At 33.2% G+C, this 24,681-nt stretch overlaps 1 protein-coding gene across 1 annotated transcript in view; it reads right to left on the bottom strand.

Annotated features, from left to right (window-relative positions):
• Rbcn-3B (WD repeat-containing protein Rbcn-3B) overlaps window positions 1-24,681 on the bottom strand; it is a 107,610-nt gene that overhangs the window by 3,642 nt on the left and 79,287 nt on the right. The window contains exons 20-29 of the mRNA XM_090117429.1: window positions 5,740-5,906; window positions 5,092-5,255; window positions 4,543-4,689; window positions 3,891-4,033; window positions 3,360-3,471; window positions 2,822-2,948; window positions 2,248-2,389; window positions 1,941-1,997; window positions 1,107-1,292; window positions 597-723 (exon numbers count right to left, since the gene is read on the bottom strand). Coding sequence (XP_089973555.1) covers window positions 597-723; window positions 1,107-1,292; window positions 1,941-1,997; window positions 2,248-2,389; window positions 2,822-2,948; window positions 3,360-3,471; window positions 3,891-4,033; window positions 4,543-4,689; window positions 5,092-5,255; window positions 5,740-5,906 — 1,372 coding nt within the window. The remainder of the gene's footprint in view (window positions 1-596; window positions 724-1,106; window positions 1,293-1,940; window positions 1,998-2,247; window positions 2,390-2,821; window positions 2,949-3,359; window positions 3,472-3,890; window positions 4,034-4,542; window positions 4,690-5,091; window positions 5,256-5,739; window positions 5,907-24,681) is intronic.

Here is a 24,681-nt window from a genome sequence, read left to right as displayed (position 1 = left end):
GTGGGTGCCAAGTATAAAGTTTAAAACAAATAAGACCAAATAAATCAAATCAACAAGGAATCGTTTGTACCCAATGGGAATGAAATATGCACCCCTTTGAATATCATCCATAATTTATATAATAATATTGAAGTGCCTGTTTGTTTGTATAATTTCCGCTTTTTACTTAGCTAATTATGACACGGTATATATACCAAAATAGAATTAGAATCTGTATAAAACTTCATTGTATCTCAGCGATCGTACCCATTTAGACTGCTTAGTATTTACCGAGTCTTCTTTTCTTAATGTGGGTAGTAGTATTTAATGCTTTTGCTTTAAGTTGAGTACTAATAAAAAGTGAAGTCCCGTGTCCCCTAGTGGGGTAAGGGGCAGATGCATTATCCATTCATCTGTTTCACTGATCGATTTTCTTTAGGGACAAGTAGGTGATCAGCCTTCTGTGTCCTGCCAGACCGAGACATTTTTTTTTCTTCGTCTCCACCGGGTTCGAACCCAGGACCCCTAGGTTCTACGCTCACGCGTCAACCACTGTACCAAGGAGGCGGTCATTAGGACCCTACGTTGTGCCACTAATAAAAGTAATATAAACTGACCTAGCCGTAGCGATCAGCGTGAGGGCATGCCTTGCTGTCCTGCACGAATCAGCTTGTGCTGTTAACGGCAGCCCATATGTCATGGACGGCACTAACTTGTCCGCGTCTGAACACATTTCTAGCAGACCTGGAATTTAATAATTATAATTAGAATCTAGGTAATAACGTATTTTTCACTTTATGTGTTTATGTCTGTTACAGTTTTTAGAAGTAATCCAAATTGTGAAACATTAAAAGTTACAAGAATATCATTGATTTATTAAATTTGTACCTATGATTATTTATTTATTTTATAACTTACTGCTTCTAGTTTTAGTCGGAGTTCCACTAGGACCGGTCCTGGGTCCATTCTATTTAATTCACACAACGAGTGCCACAGGGATCTATACTTGACCCAAATTTTAATTTTTCGTGATGCATGTACTCGTCAAGACATAAGGGGTCCCACAAGGTACTTGGTCCACTCAAAAAAACTTAACTAACATATTTTTCTTTAATTTTTTCGCTTACCCAATAGCACATGACTAACATCCAGATACGGTTCCCAAACCGCGAACCCACGACCCAGCAGATCAACTGCAGCACGACGCAGTGGTGTATGTGCCGGGAGGCGAGGAGACCCGGGCGCAAGCAGTAGGTGTGTTAGCGCTAACGCTGTTAGACGAGCTAAGTTATTTGAGGAACTTAGCGTGAAACCTGAAAATGGGAATAAATTTATGATATTTAGTTTGAAAAAAATATGATATTTAGTTTTATATAGTACTAGCTTTCCGCCCGCGGCTTCGCCCGCGTTTTCAAAGAAAAACCCGTAGGATTTCCGGGATAAAACCTATCCTATGTCCTTTCTCGGGTATCAAAATATCTCTATACCAAATTTCATGCAAATTGGTTCAGTAGTTAAGGCGTGATTGAGTAACAGACAGACAGACAGAGTTACTTTCGCATTTATAATATTAGTATGGATTAAAATGCTTTATAAAAGAAACATTTATAAAATATAAAGCATAATATAAAAATTCACGACGCGGGATTCTTTCAGTTTTATGTACCTAAATCTATATATATAAAACTCAAAGGTGACTGATATAGTGATCTATCAACGCACAGCCCAAATCACTGGACGTATCGGGCTGACATTTGGCATGCAGGTAGGTGTTAGGAAATAGGCATCCGCTAAGAAAGGATTTCCCGAAATTCTTGCGGGAACGGGGAAAACGGGGATGCACGTACAGAGTCGTGGTCGGAAGCTAGTTGTAATATATTGTTATTAGTTATTACATTCAATGTATGTTTTGGTTAAACTGGGCTTTTTAATACGATGTTCTACTTCTATTAATAACATACCTTCAACAATAGAGCCTTTCCTACTGTCACCGTCTTTGCGTCTCTTGTTACCACCGCCTATAATTAATTATTGTTTATTAGATTATTCATATAATTAATTTAACAATTAGCGTTAGCGTTAGTATCAGTATAAGTGTTAATGTTAATGTAAATGTAAATGTAAATGTAAATGTAAATGTAAATGTAAATGTAAATGTAAATGTTAGTGTTAGCGTTAGTGTTAGTATTAGTGTAAGTGTTAATGTTAATCAGACCGTGTAAATGATCCTAAAATATTTATTTTTTTAATAAATTAATATGTATTTACTTTCACTAGTGATGTCCTGTCCGAACTCCGCGCCGATAACTCCCAACAACACTACGGCTGTGGTCTGTTTCCGCTTTAGTTCCGCGATAGAAGATGGCTTCCGCACAATCTCTTCCTCTTCCTCTTCGAACTCTTCGTCTTGCTGTAAGAGTTGGTTATTCTAGATAGAGATAAAATTTGCATGTATTATGAAACTAATTTTGAATTTTGTCTCTAGTAAATATAATTTGCTTGGAAAACGGCGCGGAGGACGATAAAAACCTTTTATTACTCCAATTCAGACGATTTCCCAGAAAACTTAACAAATTAGAACATATTCCTTATATAAATTAAGATTAAAGGCATTTTTAATTATTCAAAGAATCCAATTTTTATTTAAAGAAATTGTCACGACCCTCGTATCTTTACCTGTCATATCAATCAAATATTTAATGATTATTCCAACCAAAACTAACACCCCTCGCCAATTTCTCAACGGGTTCCTTTTACAGAGGCAAGTATTGCGCTCAGTTGATCTTATTTTTTTGCAATACTACTCTCTAATCTATGCCCAATCTATGGTCTTAATACTTACGTCCCTAGCCAATTTCTCCGCGGGTTCCTTTGCCGCGGCTTGCGGGTTGATACTTTCCGTGTGAGTATATAAGGGTAAATATTGCGCCCAATTATCCACTAGCGACTTGCGCCCTTTTGGTCCTAGCCTGCAATATTATTTTAAATTTGTAAGCGTTTGTCATAAATAAATAATTAACTTACTTTGCAATATACACATGGGTGGTTAGGTCTTCTCATTTTTTAGGTAATTAATTCTTTTTTATTCGTTTCATATCGTTCTTGTTAATTGTTTTTTTGAGAAATGTGATATTTTACGTTATACGACACCCAGATGTTTAACAATTTTTTTTAATTTAAATAATTTTTGTTTAAAGATTTACTTAATTTTGATTAAATTTTGCATAGAATATGTTGTGACGGCAATTAATATTTTCTTTTTCCTCTTCCCCTTTTCCGATGAAAAAGAACTTTCAGTACAACATATTTTTAATATTCTTCTGCCCCATACCATTACATTATCTTCACCCATAATATATTCGGGACTACATTTCTCTCACCTGGCAAGTTCAGCGAGCAGCAGTGCCTGAGCAGCGTCCCTCACTTCGAGGCAGTGGTGTTGCCATCTGCGAGCTAACATTTCTACTTGGGGACGCTTGAAGTTTTTGGCTCCTGGAAGATTTTAAGAAGTTATTTGCCACAACTCTTTCTTTTTATTTTAAAAATTCGTTTTAATATTTCTCCTTTTTTCTTGTTTAAAAGGTTTCTAGCACAAACATTTATTTATTCAATTAGACTTCTTTGAGAAGCTACAGATGTAAAATGGTACTTTTTAATTTATATTTGTTTAGAAGTTCATAATTTTGTGTTTATAGAATTTTAGATTGAAATTAATTTCAGAGGAATATTTGCATATGTTTCATATAATAAAAAACAATGCTTGAAACGTTTCTACCTAACCAAAAATTTGAGCTCTATATATGAAGAATCTGTTGAGCTTTTAATCTTACATATGTATATGTGACATACCTACTAGTACAACCCTCAATTACCACTAAAATTCAACCAAAAAAATCCATCTCAAAACTTACCAGCCGCCACAACCTTATCGGGCAGCAACACGCAATGCAAAGTTGCCAGTAAGGACCAGCCTTGTTTGATGTGCGCTTGCTGTGCTGCCAACTGTTCCTCCCTTTCTTCATCACCACCCCACGATGATGTGCGGGTTGTAGGACTAAAAATAAAAGAATTTACTTATCTTAGACATACTGAATTGAAATCCTCTACGACCTTTTCGCAGAACTAACAAAAACCAAAATGACACAAAATTTTAATATAAATCGTTGTTTTTGAGTTTTTTTACAAACTAGACTTTTATGTGCATAGATGGATCTTATGAAATAAGAGGGAAGATTATTGATTAAAAAAATATAAGAATTGCCTTTTACATTTAAATATGTCCAAAACATGAAAAACGGTTCATATTTCATGAAGCATCTATGAAGACGAAGAAGATGATACAAACGCAGCTAAGACTGCTAATAGTGGCCATTATTCAAGGGTACATACCCTTTTTTAGGCTTTTAACTTGAAAATACTTGTTGTATTGAGGCGGTGTAAAACACTTCTAGTTAATTAGAGAAATTCAAGGGGTAAATACCCTTTTTTAGGCTACTAACTAGAAAGTTGTATTGCTGGTGTAAAAAGGTCCTAATTTTCCAAGGAATATTTGTCCAAACTTACCGATGCATCCTCCTATTAACTTCTTGCTCCGGCACGAAGCTAGCGTTGCTCATCGACATTAGTGTATTTGCTAACGCCACTATGGAGAGCAAGTGATTAGTGGTAAGAGTTGTGCTTAACTCCCAGTGCAGTTTCGATGTGAATAGGCTGAAAAATTTAATTGGTTATGGTTAAAATCTGAAATTAGGTAGGTCAGGCGCTGTTCAACTTTCCCCGAAGGCCCCCGAAGGCGTATGCAGGAGCATTTCCCACCATAAAAAGGCATTGTTCAACTCAAATTTATATTTATCCAAGTAAACTTCCATTAGAAGTGCTTTTGAATTGTCACATTACATAGATGTATTGACCTCCTGATCCAAATGCAGTTCCTACTGATAAGAGCCGGCCAAATTATCTGTAGAAGCTATTTTTGAAAGTAATAAAGAAAATTAATTTATTGCCAAAAAATATAACATACAAAATTTATCATAAAATCTTCTTAAATTTCTTAAATCTTCTAAACAATGCCTATCTATGTCCATGTCTATATGTCTATCTGCCCACACTCACCGCGTGAACCGCTCCTGTCGCACCAACTCCGGCGGCAGGTTGGACGCAAGTAACGCTGCGTCCTCCGGTACCGGACCGAATGTGTCCAGCCAGCCGCCGAGCCATGTCGGCAGTTGGACCGACATGTGCCCGTGACGGGACACCACGCCGAAACATACTGGCACCTATAATCATTAGGGTAGCATTGAACAAATTTTAATGTCAAGAAAAGTAACTAAACGTATGTAAAGATAGAGAATAAAGACTACTTACTTTTTCATAATTGATATTTGACTGTCGCTTAATAAAAATTGAAAAACTTTTGTTTTCGAGGTTAAGACATATTATGTAGTCCTCTAGAGAATAAAAGAATGATTAGGTACTGCTTCATATTTCTCTTTGAGTGTAGCGTAATACTTGTACCAGTACAAAACAGAAAAAGTTATAACCGGATGTAACCTTAGTATTCCTCACCTCGAACCTCATCAAAACACCTTACGTCTTTCAAAGCAGGTAAAGGAACACTTGACCATATTCATAACAGCATATTCAATAAACCAGATCCAGGCCCCACGCGTGCAACAGCAACATGAGGATCTGCCACTTTTCTATCATTTACAGCGACATTTGCACAACAAACTATTCAATTAACATCTCCACTAAACTTACCATTGGTCTCAAGAGTCCCAGCTTCGACTCGCACACCCTATCGAGGTCCGGGTCCAGCCCCCACGCGTGCAACAGAGACATGAGGATCTGCGCAATCTCCATCGTGTGCGGTGGTTCTGCCAGCGAGATGTCGCGCGGGCGCCGCCTCTTCTGCTCATTTTGTTCCTCTGTAACAAGATAATATATATGCATTTAATATCTATTTTTTTTTAATAATTCTGTGCTGCTTCTGGGCTGTGGCACTTGGCAGAATTATAAACCAAACCTTCATCAAAGATGCAGAATTGAAACATATGATAAATCATTACTTTATTAATTGAATGAATTATTTATGAAATCTTTATTCAATAGGTAATCAATTTGCATGCTGAAGTATTCAATATTTGTTTTAATTAACTTATAACATTTTATCCTAAAATGTTTAGCATTAACACCATTTTCTGTCTAGATTGTGTTTACCTCTGCACTTACGTAATAGTTGAAATTTTTTGTTTATGTTCAAATATGTACTAACTAATATAAAATATTATTATAGATGCGAAAGTGTGTTCGTTTGTCTCTCTTTCACGTCACAATGGAGTGATTATTGTAGCTTATGTTGGTTAGGCGCCTAGAGTGTTACGACCTACTTTTTACGGCGGTTCACCGCACATTTCATTTCTATGGGAATTTTCAATTGGAATTGCGATCATAATGATTTAAATTTCATGCTTTAAGTACGGAATAGAAAAAAACTTTATATATAATTTCTTTTAACCATTTCTAGTTTTGCGTAAAACGCAATCAAATTAAAAAGCAACATTATCGTCACATTGCAAAACGTTCCCACAGTTATGACAGACGATTGGACAATCAAAGCGTGTACATACACACGTAAATAATTAAAATAATTGTGAGACCCCTGTCCTGTGTGACCTTGCTTGTTAAATGGCGAAACTCGCGGTGATAAACTCGTATTACGAGATTAGAAACAATTATTTGTACTTGTATATTTATTTATTACAAGCGACTACGTTAGGCGAGTTGTTTCAATAGGATTTTTTATTGATAGTTTGATCCTATTGGTCGTAGCGTGATGTTATATGCCTTCACTTTAAATGACAACAGCTATCCAGTACTAAAATATTTTTGACTGCGGTTTTACCCGCAGTACTCTGCTCCTGTTGGTCTTAGCGTGATATATAGCCTTTCTCGATAAATGGGCTAACTAACACCGAAATAATTTGTCAAATCGGACCAGTGGTTCCTGATATTAGCGCGTTCAAACAAAAAACTCTTCAGCTTTATAATATTAGTATACGTATAGATTACAAGTGACTACGTTGAGAGAGTAGTTAAGACGTGATTTTTTATTCGGATTTTTGATGAACCTTCACTTTAAATGACAACTATCCTGTACTAAAATATTTTTGATTTCATTGTCTTTACAGTTTTTTTAATAGATATTTCCGTTCTTTTGCTTTTAAGTAGTGCGTGCTTATGCGTTAGTCGCGTGTGCTTCCCGTAGCTCTATTTCTATTCATCAACTAGCGGTCCGCCCCGGCTTCGCCCGTGGTACATATTTACGTTTTCTCTACATAAACACCATCCTCGTACTTCAAGGAATAAAATAAAAAAAGAATTATCGAAATCGGTTCAGCCGTTCTCGAGTTATGCGCTTACCAACACATTTTGCGATTCATTTTTATATATATAAGAAAGAAGAAGAAGTCAGAATAGGAATATTCAAACATACTTAATAGCCTTTCAAATTCATAACATTTTCAAGGATTTTCTGTAGTGATAATTAAAAAAAAATAGAATAACATGCTATCTTGACAGTGTCTCCAAACCAGTCTGCAACTTGACCAATTTTTATGTAATTTTCTGTGCATTTTCGATAGATATAGGTCAATAGCTATCCTATATACGTATACCCCTAACTGTGTCCAGAGCATCTGCAGCTGATCTTCTTCTTCTTATATATAAAAATGAATCGCAAAATGTGTTGGTAAGCGCATAACTCGAGAACGGCTGAACCGATTTCGATAATTCTTTTTTTATTATATTCCTTGAAGTACGAGGATGGTTTTTATGTAGAGAAAACGTAAATATGTACCACGGGCGAAGCCGGGGCGGATCGCTAGTATATATATATATATATAAAAATGAATCGCAAAATGTGTTGGTAAGCGCATAACTCGAGAACGGCTGAACCGATTTCGATAATTCTTTTTTTATTATATTCCTTGAAGTATGAGGATGGTTTTTATGTAGAGAAAACGTAAACATGTACCACGGGCGAAGCCGGGGCGGACCGCTAGTATTCTTATAAATATAACAATCTCATAATCACAATTAACCGAGTTATAAAATCATTTCCTGACAGCGAGACATTTACCCCGCAAACTAGATTAGACCTCAAGGCTGAGCCACACCCTGCAAGCGTTGTGAAACTTGCATTATAGCATTGTTAGTCACTTGACCATCAGTGGCCATTTGATTCGAATGTACTGTGTATATTAATTTTTGAAGTGAAACTTCTTTAGGCTCGTCGAGAGTAAAATTTCATGATCCCGTCATGGTAATACCGTCACGTCATGGAGTAGCGCGACGAATTTTGTATCTTTTAAGCTTGTCAAAGAAGTTTCAATTTTGACATGTGTGCTCGGCACTCACGCTCTTTTTTTATTATTATACTAGCTTTAGTCCGAATGAGCTAGCGTACAAATTGTAAACCTAAATAATTTTCGAATCTACATACAACAAATTTCATGAAAATCGGTAAATTCGTTTAGCAGTGACAGCCGCACGCACTAATAAATACATAAATTATTAATATAGTGTGCGGTCTATTTGTCTTTAGATTATGACTGATCGGTATTAAATATATACCTAGGTGACTTCTTGCAAAACGATAGGATTATTTTGTTAATGTGGTGAAAACAAATATGAAAAATTTCATCAACTATTACATAAGACACAATTTATATTGTGAAAAAGGACCATTCAAGAAAAGTCATAGGATAAAAGTTGTTTTGTTGTTATATTTTCTTATTCCTTTTTTGTTATTTAAATAGATGCAAGTCTAATATTTTATTTCAATACACTGTATATTTTTGAATTTAAATCAAATACATATAACATTTCCGAATTGTATAAACCGTACATAAATTATAATTGAATCCGGATGTAAAACAACCTTCATTGAAGGAACCACTATCTAAAAATATGTTAATTCTTATTCCGTAAACATTAATTTTGTACATACAAAATCAATATTCATTATTGCATCTAATAAATTAAAAACAAAAATACAAAAAGGCGGGAAAGATCGACCTCACTAATTAAAAGCACAGATAAAACAAACACGGAAGGAATACAGATAAAAAATAAAAATCCATAGACATTAATAGACTTTGGCCTCTCAAATAAAAATATTTTAATAACGGTAATTAAAAATCAGATACGATTAGAGTTAAACACACGCGAACACGTTTTTCCTTGCCTTTTGCCGCCAAAATATTTAGCTTTGACCTACAAGTTACGGGTCTGTGAACATTGGAATGCATAGTTTTGTTTCTTTTTTTTGTAATGTCTTCGTGGTCTATGGTATTGAAGGGTATTGACTCTTTGGTTAATCACTTCTTTTATATCAGTCTATGGGACCGATTGATATTTTTACAAAAAATCGTTTGTTTGTGGAGTCATGTTCTATTTATGCACGTATAAGCACAAATATAGGTCAGTGGCGCTTAATTCACTTTTTTGTGACAATTCTCGTTTTATTTATTAATTTATTTTACCTTTACCTTTAACATACGTAATAATATAAATAAATCACAAATATAAGCTTAATTTGACCTTATTAAAAATAAAAAAACGAGACAACTAAGAGTTCATATCCGAAGTATGATATTCGGTGAATAAATTTAAACATAAAACATTAATTTAAAAAAATGTGTGCGTGTACTAGTGTGCACACGTAAGAAGTGAAACTTCTTTATGACCTTATTTTTCAAAAAATAATTTACTAGATGCAACTTTACAGAAATACGTCGAATCACGCGTGGTAGGGATAAGAAAAAGGATGGCGCGTAACGGAAAAATGTCACGCGTTACGAAAAAATGTTACACTTAATTTTTTTCCAACCCCGATAAAGAAGTTTCACTTGAATAAGAATAAACCCCTAAGATTATACACAATAATATCATACACAATAATTTTATTTTTAATTACTACTGCATTAAAACATTTAGTCAAACACAAGTAAAAAAATAGTACAATTACATGAATAAAACATTAAAAAAAATGTGACGTCCCGTGTCCCCTAGTGGGCTAAGGGGCAGATGCATTATACGTACATCTGTTTCACTGATCGATTTTCTTTAGGGACAAGTAGGTGATCAAGATTCTGTGTCCTGCCAGACCGAGACATTTTTTTTGGACCCCTCGGTTCTACGCCACGTCTTGGTACGTCAACCACTATACCAAGGAGGCGGTCAAATGAATAATGAATAAATCATTAATGAAGGTAAAAACTAAATGTTAATGCGACATTTCAGTAAGTTTACTTGGCTTTTGAATACCAGTGTCAATGGCATTAGTGATGTAATGCGTTTATCGATATCGATATCGATCTTAATTAACATTACGTAATGACGTTATCGAAATAAATTGAATACGATAAAAAGCTCAGAGACTAATTGCGCTTTAATAAAAGTCAGAGATAATTAAATTTATTTAAAACTGATAAAGGTTAATGTAAAAAAAGAGCGTGTATGCCGAGCACATGTGTCAGAAGTGAAGCCTTTTCTTTGGCAAGATTCAAAGATACCAAAATAGTCACCTTACTCCATGATTTTGAAATTTTACTCTCTACGCATCTAAAGCAGCTTAACTTCAAAAATTTGTAAATTATAATTAAACTAGCTTCCACCTGCGGCTTCACCCGCGTGGTGTTTTGATAAAAGGTACCCTATGTTCTTTCTCAGGGTCTAAAGATAGTTTGTGCCAAATGTCATCAATATCGGTTGAGAGGTTTCAGCGGGAAAGCGTAACAGACAGACAGAGTTACTTTCGCATTTATAATATTAGTAGGGATTGATTTATACAAACTAAAGTTCGTAAAAAGTTATCGTCGAAAGGCTTCTCTTATTCAAAAAAAAAATATATATATATATATCTTAATCGTCTCAGTAAAAGCTATATATCTAGATAGCTATATAGATCTAGACATTTAGAGATACCTAATTAAACGTACTTAAAAGCCACTTACACACGAATCACGCAACCTTTTCCGAGCGCAGATATCCATCAGACAATATAAAACGTTTAAAAACTATAAAACCCGTATTTGGGGCACTTATCGCGACGTGACGTAAGTTCAAGTTAGGCATAAGTAGAATGTTAAAACCTAAAGTTATTACTTAGCATTGAAAGCTTGGAGAAAGGTATTTTAATGGCGCAATTATGATACGAACTAGCTTTCCGCACGCGGCTTCGCCCGCGTTCTCAAAGAAAAACCCGCATAGTTCCCGTACCCGTAGGATTTCTGCGATAAAACCTAACCTATGTGTTTATCCAAGTCACCCTCTATATGTGTGCTAAATTTCATTGCAATCTGTTCAGTAGTATTTGCGTGAAAGAGTAACAAACACACACATACACATCCTCACAAACTTTCGCATTTATAAAATTAGTAGGATATGAAAGTTTGTTACCATTGCAATTGTTAGTTGATATGAAAGAGACATGAAAATGATTACATATTTTTAATAGTATATGAAGTAGAGGTACATGTAAGAATGGATTTATCACAACATTTTAAAAATAAATCAAAATAGAAAACACAAAATATTAAGTTACATTTTAACTCCAAACTTATTTATTAATTTATTTAATTCTGATGTGAAACTTCTTTTCGAGATAAAACTTTCATGGTCGTGTCATGGCAATACCTTTACGTCATGGAGTAAGGCGACGATTTTGGTATCATTAAATCCTTCTAAAGAAGTTTCACTTCTGACACGTGTGCACAGCACACGCGCTCTTTTTTGACCAACTCAAAGTCTATCTAAATTCCATACTAAAACTAATGACCAATCGAATATTAACATAATGAACGCTGGTCCACTACCGGCATAATAATTTGCCCTCCATAAATAGACTTGATCTAGGGCATTTTGAAATCTGTATTGTATCTGTATTGGCTATTTGGTAACTAAGGATCATTTTAATCCTGTTCAAGTTGCCTGAAATAAATAAATGTAATAAAAAATCCTGTGTAAAGAAAGACGTTTTTTGTTCACTGTGGAATCCAAAATTACTGAACTGAATTCGAAAAAATTGCACTGTGTGCAGTTTTACTCATCGTACAGATAGTTTCATCCGCATTGTTCCGCTCCTGTTGGTCTTAGGGTGATGATATATAGCCTATAACCTTCCTCGATTAATGGGCATCTAACACCGAAAGATTTTTTCAAATCTCTTATTCTTCGGACCAGTAGCTGATATTATCGCGTTCAAACAAACAAACAAACTCTTCAGCTTTAAAATATAAGTATAGATTTACGCTCAAAATATGGGCGAGAAACTAGTATTAAATATTTCACAACTTATTGTTTTAGAATTTAGTTTGTAGGTCATAAGTAATTTTACTTAGTAGGTCATCAGTCTTCTGTCGACATATCCAAGATTTATCGAACCTTGGACCTCACGACTTAAATGCTTACTCTTTATCCATCTATCTAACAAGCATTGCAGTTTACAATAAAGTTTAAAAAATAATTTAAAAACTTTTACAGCATAATTATAATAATGACATCTTACATCTGTCAATTATTATTAGTTTCTTTTGTCTGTTTGTATTGAATAGGATAAAAAAGTACTGGATCGATTTTAATATTTATTTCACTAATAGATAGCTCATTAGGAAGTAACATAGCCTACATTTTATTTTGTTTATATCCTTGATCAGCTCGGGCGAATCCGGGACAAGCAGCTAGTATATAATATATAACATAAACCATTTACTACTCGTTATATAAACAAAAAAAACACAAGAACAAATATCACGGAAAGCCGCACAATAATTCCTAGCAAATTAATACGATCGGAATGTCGATTCAACAAAAAACCGCTCGAACCAATTTCCTTCAATACCACAACGTCCGGAACAAAATATTACACGTCATAACGTCGATATGAATTATCATTAAAATAACTGTGCACCTTATTACAATTGAACAAGGTCCTTATTAAAAAATCGATATATCGACCAACTTATGTGTGCACCTTGCTCTAACAACATAGTCCTTATTACAATGTATTAGAGTTTAAAATGCGGGTAGTTTGTGTTTTAAAAGGTTATGTTATATTGCTTTTTAAAGCCTGTTGTCCCTTGCGGGGTCGCAGTGTCTTATATCATGAGTCCGGTCGACCGTGATTGAAGGAATGCTGGTGAAAGGTGGCGCTCAAGTTATGAGTGTTTGGTAATGTTCTAGAACATTCTAGAAGATAATTATATAATGTATATGTTTCTTCTAGAATGTTCTAGGACTTTCCATTGTTGTCTTTTGATTGATTCACCTTTGTATGATATGATTGTATCTAAAAGAATAATCTAAAAAACTTTACATCGACTCTCCCACGGGCCACGATAGAGCAAAATACAGGTCTTAAATATTTTTAATTTTTTAATACACTCGAACTCGAATGTTATGCAATGTACTTTACACAAATAGTATTATAATGAATGTCCCAAAACACAAAAAAAAATGTTGTGTGGTTTTATGAAACCACGGTAAAAGTGAAACTGTTCGAACGGTTCCGAACACTGCTTTGTGTAGCGCATGTCGCGTGACGGTCGGCTGCCGAGTAGGTATACCTACTCGGCAGCCGCGATACACGCGACATGCGCTACGCAGACCAAAAAGTTTGAGACGATGTAATAAAAGTTTCACTTTAAAATTATACTAGCAGTTACATTTCATCACCATTAATTTTTTATCCATTTAAGCTCGCTCCACGTTTAAATAACATTAACGTTTTTTTTACATAAAGGGACAATTTTTTAGCCCTGCACTTACTTCGAATAAGCAATATCCTAATAATACCTACTTTTAACATAACACGCGTAAACGTGTAAAAAAACGTGTCTTCAAAAATTTTGAAAAAAAACTTAAACACAAAAAAATTTTTTTTTTTCAAAATGTACAAAAAATCGCCACCGCTCATGCCACACACCGCACCACGCACAAGTGAATGGCGCAAGGCGTGACGCACAGATAGTATCAACGTCTGTCCGTACATTAGACAATGGACATAGCTATCTCGTGAATAAATGCAATTTTTATATACGCAACAAAAATGAATTTTTATTTTTATAATTAAAATTGCAGAATACTTTTTCAAGAATATTTTTTTAACAACCATGTTTCACAAAAGTTGTGTTTGTGATTTTTTTCAAAGATGTTGATTCTAGGACATGTCAGTTTCATCAAGATCTGTTCTATTTATAATCTAATAGAAATAGTATTATTTTTTTTTTACATGCACATTGCACATAGCTTGAACCCTCGACTTTTCTTCAAGTAAGTTTGCCTTTACCACTGCCTAAGAAACATGATAATTAACTTTAGCATGATAAGCACCTTATTGGTATTTGAATGCCTTCGTATATCGGAAAGCACAAACAAAATAACGCTCAGCTGATGTTAAGTGTAAAGAAAAGTCAAAGCATTTTTTAGGTAGGCTCTATGCTATATCATAAGCTATATGCATCATCAACTTAAACTACAAATAAACTTCTAAAATTATACATTACACACACTAATATGCAAATAATACAAAAAATATAACGCGACAAATATTACAAAAATTATTTTGGCTAATTACAAAAAACGCAACTTATGTGAGAAATGCAACTCTATATGAATTGACATTGCATTGCAAAAAATATCGTTAAAAAAATCTAGATGAAGAAACAGCTTCCATACATAAACATTAGAATCTAGTTTACGTTTAGACTTGAGACAATAGCGTGTATACATAGTGTATTACTGTTCATTGTTTTTGTACTAATTAGTCTTCTTTTATGAGATAACATCTTAACCTTTATTAATATTCTATATATCATGTCTTACATAATATGACCTGATTGTACATTAAAAAATGTTATTTCTTTATTCTTTCCTCGCAGTTAAATCTTAGCAAAATATAATTTACCAGTGTTAGGATCCAAATATACATAAGCAAAGCATTCATATTATAATGTTAAAAAGTGCTAATTATTTTTAATTTTCATTCAGTTCTTATCACTACGTCGAATGGCGTCGGCAGTTCAAATATGAGCTACAAGTTTCGCGGCGAATTTAAAAAAATAACGGTCTGTAGTAGTTAAAATAAAACAGATGTATCAATAATGGATCTGCCCTCTAACCCACTAACTGCACTTTAATTATCGTACATTTTTTGTGTTTATTACCAAGTAGACACGTACAAAAGCAAACGTTGAAATATTCAAGCTTTGGTTATATCTAAAAATGATATAGCTTTTTCTCACTTTACTGCTCTGAAATACGACAAAGAATCAAGTCGATCTTCAGTCAGTTCTTTTCATTGTTTCAAAAATAACTAGAAAAATAGTTAATTGACCAAAACTTGAAGAACAATAAATTGTGCAACCCGCGACCCTGCGATTTGAGGCTAGACACAATTACCACTGAGACTAGAGGTTGTTAAGATCATGGTCATATTAAACTCACTTTATATGAAGCAAAAAAAAACTAATTTCAAATAAATTAAAAAATAAACCAACAATATTAAATCTCTCTTTATCAGTATTAAAATACAGTTTGTTATTTAAGTGATATAGCATCCAAATCCATATTATTAATATTATAAATGCGAAAGTAACTCTGTCTGTCTGTCTGTTACTCAATCACGCCTGAACTACTGAACCAATTTTCATGAAATTTGGTATGGAGATATTTTGATACCCGAGAAAGGACATACTACGTTACTTTTTATCCCGGGAAAATGAAATCCCACGGGAACGGGAACTATGCGGGTTTTTCTTTGACTGCGCGGGCGAAGCCGCGGGCGAAAACCTAGTGGTTTATAAATATATACTGCCTCGTGAGCGACTTTTTCCTATTTTTTTTTAAATATAAAAATACAGTTGTTAGATATTTATTGATGGTTACAAATATGTAACTGTGAACATAGCAGCTTCTAATAGGCTCTTTTGTTTATTCTTTTTTGAACAAGAAAAGAGCACATTTGCTTTGTTTTTCCTTTCTTTCAAGCAAATGAGCTCCTTTATGAAGGACCTATTATAATAATTGTTTGTGAACACTGCTTAACTATTACTTGAAACCATTTACAAAAGACTATACCTACGTGTGTGTTTTCGTGTACACATTGCACGTGTAAAACCCATGTAAGTGTGTGTGTAATGTATCTTTAGACACTATTTTTTTTAATATTCTGCACTCCATTTCTATTAAATCTCGTACATTTAGAAAAGAGAAGGACATAGTTTTTGCTTCATGTATAGTTATATAGTTATATTATATAGATTATACATGTATATAGATAAGTATACATAAACACCTTCAGCAACAGTTACCCAACGTATCCTTCTGGCTGAGGCGATCGAATTATTGTCGGCTCTATAATACCAGTAATATACACAAAACAACCGTGTCCAATGTGATTGTGTTTGATTTTCGTGTAGGTGTGAGTGTGAGCGATTTTGTTTATCAAATTTAGAGAATTTCAGAATTGGTCGAGAAGCTATAACAAAACATTTGAAAACAGTTTGGAGATTTCACTATTAAAACAATTAAACTTTTTTAAAGTGAAACTTTTATTACATCGTCTCAAACTTTTTGGTCTGTGTAGCGCATGTCGCGTGACGGTCGGCTGCCGAGTAGGTATAAAGCAGTGTTCGGAAAGTTTCACTTTTACCGTGGTTTCATAAAACCACACAACATTTTTTTTTTTAATAAAGAACTAAATATTATCATCAATGTACCGGTTGCGTGATATTATTGGCATTAGCAATATTCTAGACACACATTCTACCATGAGCAAAAGTCGATGAGATGTTTTCTTTTGTCAATTTATATTAACACCTACTAGATCGAATTGATAAAATGTGTTGTGTTGGATACTTCATATATCGTGTAAGACCATAGGCTATCCGCTATAATATTCAACTATTCTACGCACCAAAAGCCGAAGGGATGGATGGATTATGAGCAGCAATGACGAATCAGTAAAAAAAAACCTATTAAAGGCACACGAAGTTACGTAGATCAACTAGTCTCAACTTCAATACAAAAAATTAAATATACAACTCAAATAATTAAAAATAAAATAACGCTACAACTACCACCACACCCGCTATATCTAATAGTGCGAGCGTAGTTATATGAAAGGTCATTCGCCGGCTACCGAGCGAACGACCAGCATAACTTGAACCCTGGTATTTGCGCAGTGCAGGGAACTATTAGGGCAAGTGTATGTATGAACCATGGTGTATTACTTCTTCGGTATATTTTTGAAGTGAAACCTTCTTTAGACGCGTAAAATTTCAAGGTTAAATCATGGCAATACCGTCACGCCATGGAGGAAGGCGACGATTTTGGTATATTTGAATCTTGCAAAAGAAGTTCCACTTCTGACACGTGTGCTCGGCACACTTTACCTTAATAATTTTATTTGATCTCATTATAAGGACGTACGCCTCTTATGAGGCTATTTTTTATATTTTATAGAGTATTATTTCTATTGTAATATGTAGAGATCGTTATTTTAATACTATAATAGAAACAAAGTTTTCAATTCTTTCACTTTTTTAATGTGTAAAATCACATCAAAACCGATAAAACAGTTTCGTAATGTAAAATATATAGATTAACATTACTCATAACAAAGTTATTTACCTTACAAATGTCATATCAAACAAACCTCAGCGACATTTAATGCGCGCCATATAAAAAACATCAACGACATTCTAGCCATAGAGGGTTTGATTTATTAGCATTATGATTTTTTATGAATATAATGTACAATTATTGTCAAATAATAATAATTACAATAGTCTACAATTGCCTTAATTCAATTATAATATTTCGAAACTTATGTATCATTTTTTGTGTGTTGTTCATTTGTCACTACATAGAGGTAGTACATATAAAACAAAGTCGCTTTCTTCCGTCTGCTTCTGATGCGATTATTTCAATAGATAGATTGATTTTACACTTTTAACAATTTTAAATGCTTATGATTTAGAAAAAGTATAAAGAGTTGAAACATAAGCTAACCACTGAACTATCGAGACATGAATATCCATTTGCTATATACATATATCGAATAACAGGCGTAAATTACTAGGAACGTAATATTGATACCGAGATACTATTGCTAGAAAGGCACTCCAAGAAAATAAACTGTATTTAGAGCACAATATAGTTCTATAATATGTATATATAAATAAATAAATAATAAATCACGCTTAGACCAATAAAGCAATTTTATGTATAATAAAGAAAATACTACGTTTTGTAAAGGACTTAATTTTTCAAATCAGTTCTACAATGAAAACGTTCTACTGTAAAATGCTGAGCGGCAATCCTTTTAGCATGTAGGTTGTTAAGTTAATTAGTTTTTAAGTATATAAATTGTTAAATATAATGTCGCATACATGTTATAAAGTCTTTTATTACTATATGGGTTTTGCTTTTCTATTATTACTCATACGAGGAAAACCAGACACTTGAAATGAAACCTATTGGAAGGTTGAGTCTTACGGCTCTCACTTGCGTTCCACTGCACGTATCGCGATGAAACATACACTCGACAAATCCGCATTGCGATAGTAAAGCAACGATATATGTATTATCGCAAGACGTGGATTGAATACTTTTAAATACGTTGGAAAATCAAACCATCTTAAAATGTTACTTACTAGCAGTGCTCTGCGGTTTTACCTCAGACAAACGCAACGGCATATTTCTACAGTATGTGTTATTCTTACAGCTTGTGCTTATCTTGAAAATAAGCTACAAAACTGCCAAGTTTCATCAATATCTATCTTGTACTTTTCAGTTTATTTAATAACAAATATCAACTGGAAAACGCCGCTAAAATCAATCTTTAAAAAAATCTTTTAAAATATGTACATGTAATACTATCGAAAAAACCAAATAGGTACCTACAAATACATACTATACTTATTGACAGCCTAAGAATAATGAACAAACACTAATAGATACCTATAGATACACATATTTCTAGACCATCTAACAACAAAGGACAGCAGTTCTTTTATTTTACTACTAGCGGTCCGCCCCGGCTTCGCCCGTGGTACATGTTTTCGTTTTCTCTACATAATAACCATCCTCGTACTTCAAGGAATATAATAAAAAAAGAATTATCGAAATCGGTTCAGCCGTTCTCGAGTTATGCGCTTACCAACACATTTTGCGATTCATTTTTATATATAAGATAAAAACCTATAAAACCTAATCAAAGATTCGTCCCAGCACACGACAATCTCATTAGAGCTAATTTGTGACGTAACTGCGCACGCGCATTGCACTAAAAAACGCGACGTGATTTTATAAGGATCAGCTTTCACTGAGATAACAAATCACGTGTTTTTGTTCAACATTGAATAAAATATTGTTTTTATTTTTTTTATATTCGATTTTATAAATTGCTTAAGCAACTTGTACTTTGCTCGGAAGTTGAGAAAAATAATAATTCCTTACGCCTTCTAGAGGTGACTTTTCAGCAAACTTTGAATTATTTATAATATTTTATTAATTTTTATGAATATTAAATTAACGGCTAAGGTTTAATAATTCATTGAGATACCATCTGATACTATAAATAAAGAACAACGTTTTAATTTTACATGAAAACAAAAGAAACTATAACTTTCTATAAACATAATAAAAAAGTTATAAACACACCGTTTCTTACTATATAATTAACATCTACATACAAATCCATACTAATATTATAAATGCGAAAGTAACTCTGTCTGTCTGTCTGTTACTCAATCACGCCTTAACTACTGAACCAATTTTCATGAAATTTGGTATGGAGATATTTTGATACCCGAGAACGGACATAGGCTACTTTTTATCCCGGGAAAATGACGCAATCCCGGAAATCCCACGGGAACGGGAACTATGCGGGTTTTCTTTGACTGCGCGGGCGAAGCCGCGGGCGGAAAGCTAGTTTTAATATAATTAAAATAAACATAACATTACACCACAAGTAACTTTCGATTTAAGCAGATCAGAATTACCGTAATGTTAACTCTCACTTTTCTAAATGATACTAATATAATGAATTAAAGAGATATTTGAATGTAACCGGTCTTAATGTAACAGATATAATATTTATTTTATATATTAATACCCTTATCCTAATATACGTGGACCGCCTCCTTGGTACAGTGGTTGACGCGTGAGCGTAGAGCCTACGACGAAGAGACGAAGAAAAAAAGTCTCAGTCTGGCAGGACACAGAAGGCTGATCACCTACTTGTCCCTAAAGAAAATCGATCAGTGAAACAGATGTATGCATAATGCATCTGCCCCTTACCCCACTAGGGGACATGGGACTTCACTTACTTATCCTTATATACAGGGTCGTATTATATTATGTTCTAATATTATGTAAATGATAAAGTATGTTGTTTTGGTTTTCTAAGACGTCGCAAAAGAGCATTAAATTTTAAATTATGATATGATTGTTGTGTCTGGAGATAGTTAGGAAGCTTGAGAGTGATATAGGCTACTTCCAGCTTTTCTAAATATAGTTATACTTTTAACTATGTATCATATACGTATATAATATATAAATTCTTGACGTTTTTGAAATGATCATAAATTTTACAGCGTGTCAAAATATTTCTTACACATAGTTGAGGTCACATAATAAAACCTCTACAATTAAAAATGTCTATGTACACGTAATTAAATTAAGGTTACGCGTGAAGGTGATAATTATACAGTAATTACGTAAAATAGAACATTTTAAAATTACGCAAATATTTGGCGGTATAGTTATAATGATTTGACTTAGAAAGGCTTAGACCATAAGATATTTGTAACTAAGTGTTTCCTGCTATTTTATTCATATTTTTATGTCATCTCGTAACAATCTAATAATTTTAGCTGATATAATTATACTGTGTGATTTCTGAGGATATGTTTCATAATTTTATGCGGAATATAATCTATACTAATATTATAAAGCTGAAGAGTTTGTTTGTTTGAAAGCGATAATCTCGGGAACTAGTGATCGGATTTGAAAAATTCTTTCGGTGTTAGACAGTCCATTTATCGAGGAAGGCTATAGACTATATATTGTTACGCTAAGACCAACAGGAGCGGAGCTTCACGGGTGAATCCGCGAAGCGCAGCTAGTCCTCGATAAATGGACAATTTTTCCAATCGGACCGTGCAGGTTCCTGGGATTAGCGAAGTGCAAACAAACTCTTCAGCTTTATAATATTAGTATAGAAATAACCTTGCATAAACTATAATATATACAACACTAGCTTTCTACCCGCGGCTTGGCCCGCGTTTTCAAAGAAAAACAAGCACAGTTCCAATTCCCGTGGGATTTCCGGGATAAAACCTATCCTATGTGTTAATCCAAGTTACCCTCTATATTATATTGTGTGGTAAACATTGTAATCGGTTAAGTAGTATTTGCGTGAAAGAGCAATTTAATCTAAAAAAATTCATCCATCCTCACAAACTTTCGCATTTATAGTACCTATTAGGCAGAAGGACATACACATTTTATCAGCACAGCATGTCAAGACACTCTCGGTGTATTCTCACGGGTGTGGATTCGTTTCGACACACATACACTGTAAGATGATATTTCGACCAGTCTGGTGGTTTCTAGACGTAATCTAGGGTGTTGGTCAGACTAAATTTGTTACAGCTAAGTTACAATGTAATCTTAGGTTAGTTATTATCGTAAAGGTTAATTAAATTAATAGTTTATTGATATGAATATGGGAATTTTGCTACGAATTGTAATGTGAAAAAATATTTTCGAATTAAATTTAATTTCCATCATTTTTATCCGACTTCAAAAAAGGAGGAGGTTATGTTAATTGTTGTTCAATCTGGAATGTTGTTGGAATTAATAGTTAGGTACAGTTTTAACAATATATTATAGCTAAACTAGCGGCCCGCCCCGGCTTCGCCCGTGGTACATATGAAAAATAGATGTTGGCCGATTCTCAGACTTACCCGATATGCACAGAAAATTTCATGAGAATCGGTCCACCCGTTTCGGAGGAGTATGCAGACTAACATTGTGACACGAGAATTTTATATATAAGATATTGTTTAAACAATATATAACAAAAATGTAAATGAATGTGTAGATGAATGAATAATGAAAAGGAGCTGCTAAGAAAGAAATCAATAAATTCGGTGAACGGTCTCCTAATGTTTATCAAAGACCATTTATTAAGAGGAACATTTACCTGTGTTTTTTTTTCATTTCACAAAGCAGCTGGGTAAGTAGTAATAAATAAAATTAAATCTAAACATAGTTATTATTAAGACTATTTCCTTATTAAAACGCAAGTTTTTATGAAGGACATATGAATTACTGTATCGATGTATAATTATAGTATTGATTTTAAAAGTTATAAATCAATATAATTTTTAGAGCGTTTTTTACAAAATAACGAGTTACAAACTACGCATGTAATAAAATAAACTACGTTTCGTTACGCGTGTATTAACTTAAATTGTTATTTATTAACTATTTTAAAGTATTATTTAACGACTGCGATAATCTCAATAAAAATAATATAACTCATGAAAATTTAAACGAATTTCATTATTTCACGAATTTTTGACAAGTTTTTATATTAGTTCATTTAAAAATCAAAACATGAATAATAAACATTGGTGTCTCAACGAATCTATTAAAACATTTTCACCAATCATTTCGACAACATTTTTTATACAGTATATAACAACAAAAGAAAATACCTGCATTGTTTTAAACATTTCTAATATAATGACTGACCGGTTGGCTTGGTCGTGGGTTCGATTCCTACCCAGAGCAAATATTTGTGTGATGAACATAGATGTTTGCTCTGTGTCTGTGTGTTAATTATATAAGTATTTATTTAAAATTATATATACGTATGTTTATCAGCCATCTGGTTTCCATAACACAAGCGAAAGCTTAGTATGGGATCAGATCGTGTCGTGTGTGAAAATTGTCCTGAAAATATTTATATTTATTTATTTATTTAATGTTTACATCGTTTACATTCTTTCTACAACCATCCATTTCCTTACTAATTTTACATATAAAAGCTCAAATTTCAATTTCATTCAACCAAAACTATCTTCACCTCACACACACATACAAAACCTATGGGTCACGACACGCTGGTCGCCATCAAGCCAATATTGTTACGCAATTCTCGCTCATATTACCCTAATAACAGAGCACACTATCCTTTGTTCTTTACTAACCTACATTTAGAGTATGGGATACGATGTGTAAATACACTGAGTACATAATTGAAGGTCAATATAACGATTTGTGTGAGCTTTTGAGTGCTCAATTTGGATATTTTATTTTGTTATTATTAATAATAATTTGTTATGGGTAAAGATAGACGTATAAAATACATAAAATTCCAATTATTTATGAAATTGTTCATTAGATTGCAATAAATTTATGTAAACTACATATTATTAATGCTTTATGTGTGTTAATTCATATATGATTAGCTGTCTAGCCGTTTCTGTGTAATTGACTGACAGACACTTAGAACACATTACAATAAGTAGGATTTAAGGTAATTTCATCATTTCATGAAGTTTTTTGTTGTATTTAAAAAAGCTCACGACTGATTAAATCACTATTTCCTTTTAAGAAAAGTTATAACAAAGAACAAATGTAATTTACTTTGCACCACCTACGCTTTCTAAAGGTCTGTTCATTTTATTTAAGAACCTAATCGTTATGCCTTTATACAATTTAAATAATTATTTTATATTATATGCATATACAAGTAATTTTTTGTATAAATTATGAATATAATTTTTTATACGAATATCGAAAAACAGCGAATATTCTCAATTTCTAGAGCATTTTTTTATATTATAGTATAGTGGTATTTTATTAAACTGTCGTTATATTTTATTATGTTATCTTTATTACATATAATAGAAGCTCCGAAGTTATTTAGGGCAACTTCATCTGCACGTTAATAGCAACCAAATCGGTTCAGTAGTTTTTGTGTGATATGATATACACATACAAGCCCACATATAATAAATATTAATGGAATATATAACTTTAATACCAGAAGATAAGATAAATTCATAAGTCAATTGTACATATATAAGAATGGTCAGTACATAACTAAGCTATATACTCTGAAATATGTGTTTGTATGTTAGTTACTTAATAATTGTTACCTATTATTACATGAAATGATATTACCTCCTGTCGACATCATAATATATTTCATTAAAACATACCTATCTCTCAATTCTATAAATTGCATGGTTTTAATTCTACATTCAATGTAACTACTGTTTATACTTAACTATAGCTGTGCCCCTCGATTTTATCCGCAGTGCTCCGCTCCAGTTGGTCTTAGCGTGATGATATATAGCCTATAGCCTTCCTCGATAAATGGGCTATCTAACAGTGAAAGAAATTTTCCAAATTCTATTAAGTATAGATTACTTGGTTTGATTTTTCAAAAGCAATTCAAGAATTTCATGAACTATTCCAAAGACAGAACCTATATCTTAATACATAGCCTATTGTATATTTCTATTCATTCAGAAATAGAGACATTCAAAATGCTCTTCATAAAAAAAATGGCTGTAACCACATATTTCTTTGTTATATTAAAAATATTTCCCGCAG

This window comes from Colias eurytheme, chromosome 28, assembly GCF_061535395.1.
Source record: "Colias eurytheme isolate Ceu_HAF_F1 chromosome 28, ilColEury1 Martin Lab GWU primary, whole genome shotgun sequence".
Classification (NCBI taxonomy): Eukaryota; Metazoa; Arthropoda; class Insecta; order Lepidoptera; family Pieridae; genus Colias; species Colias eurytheme.
The sequence above is the reverse complement of the archived record's forward strand: the minus strand, read 5'-3'. Positions and strand labels throughout refer to the sequence as shown.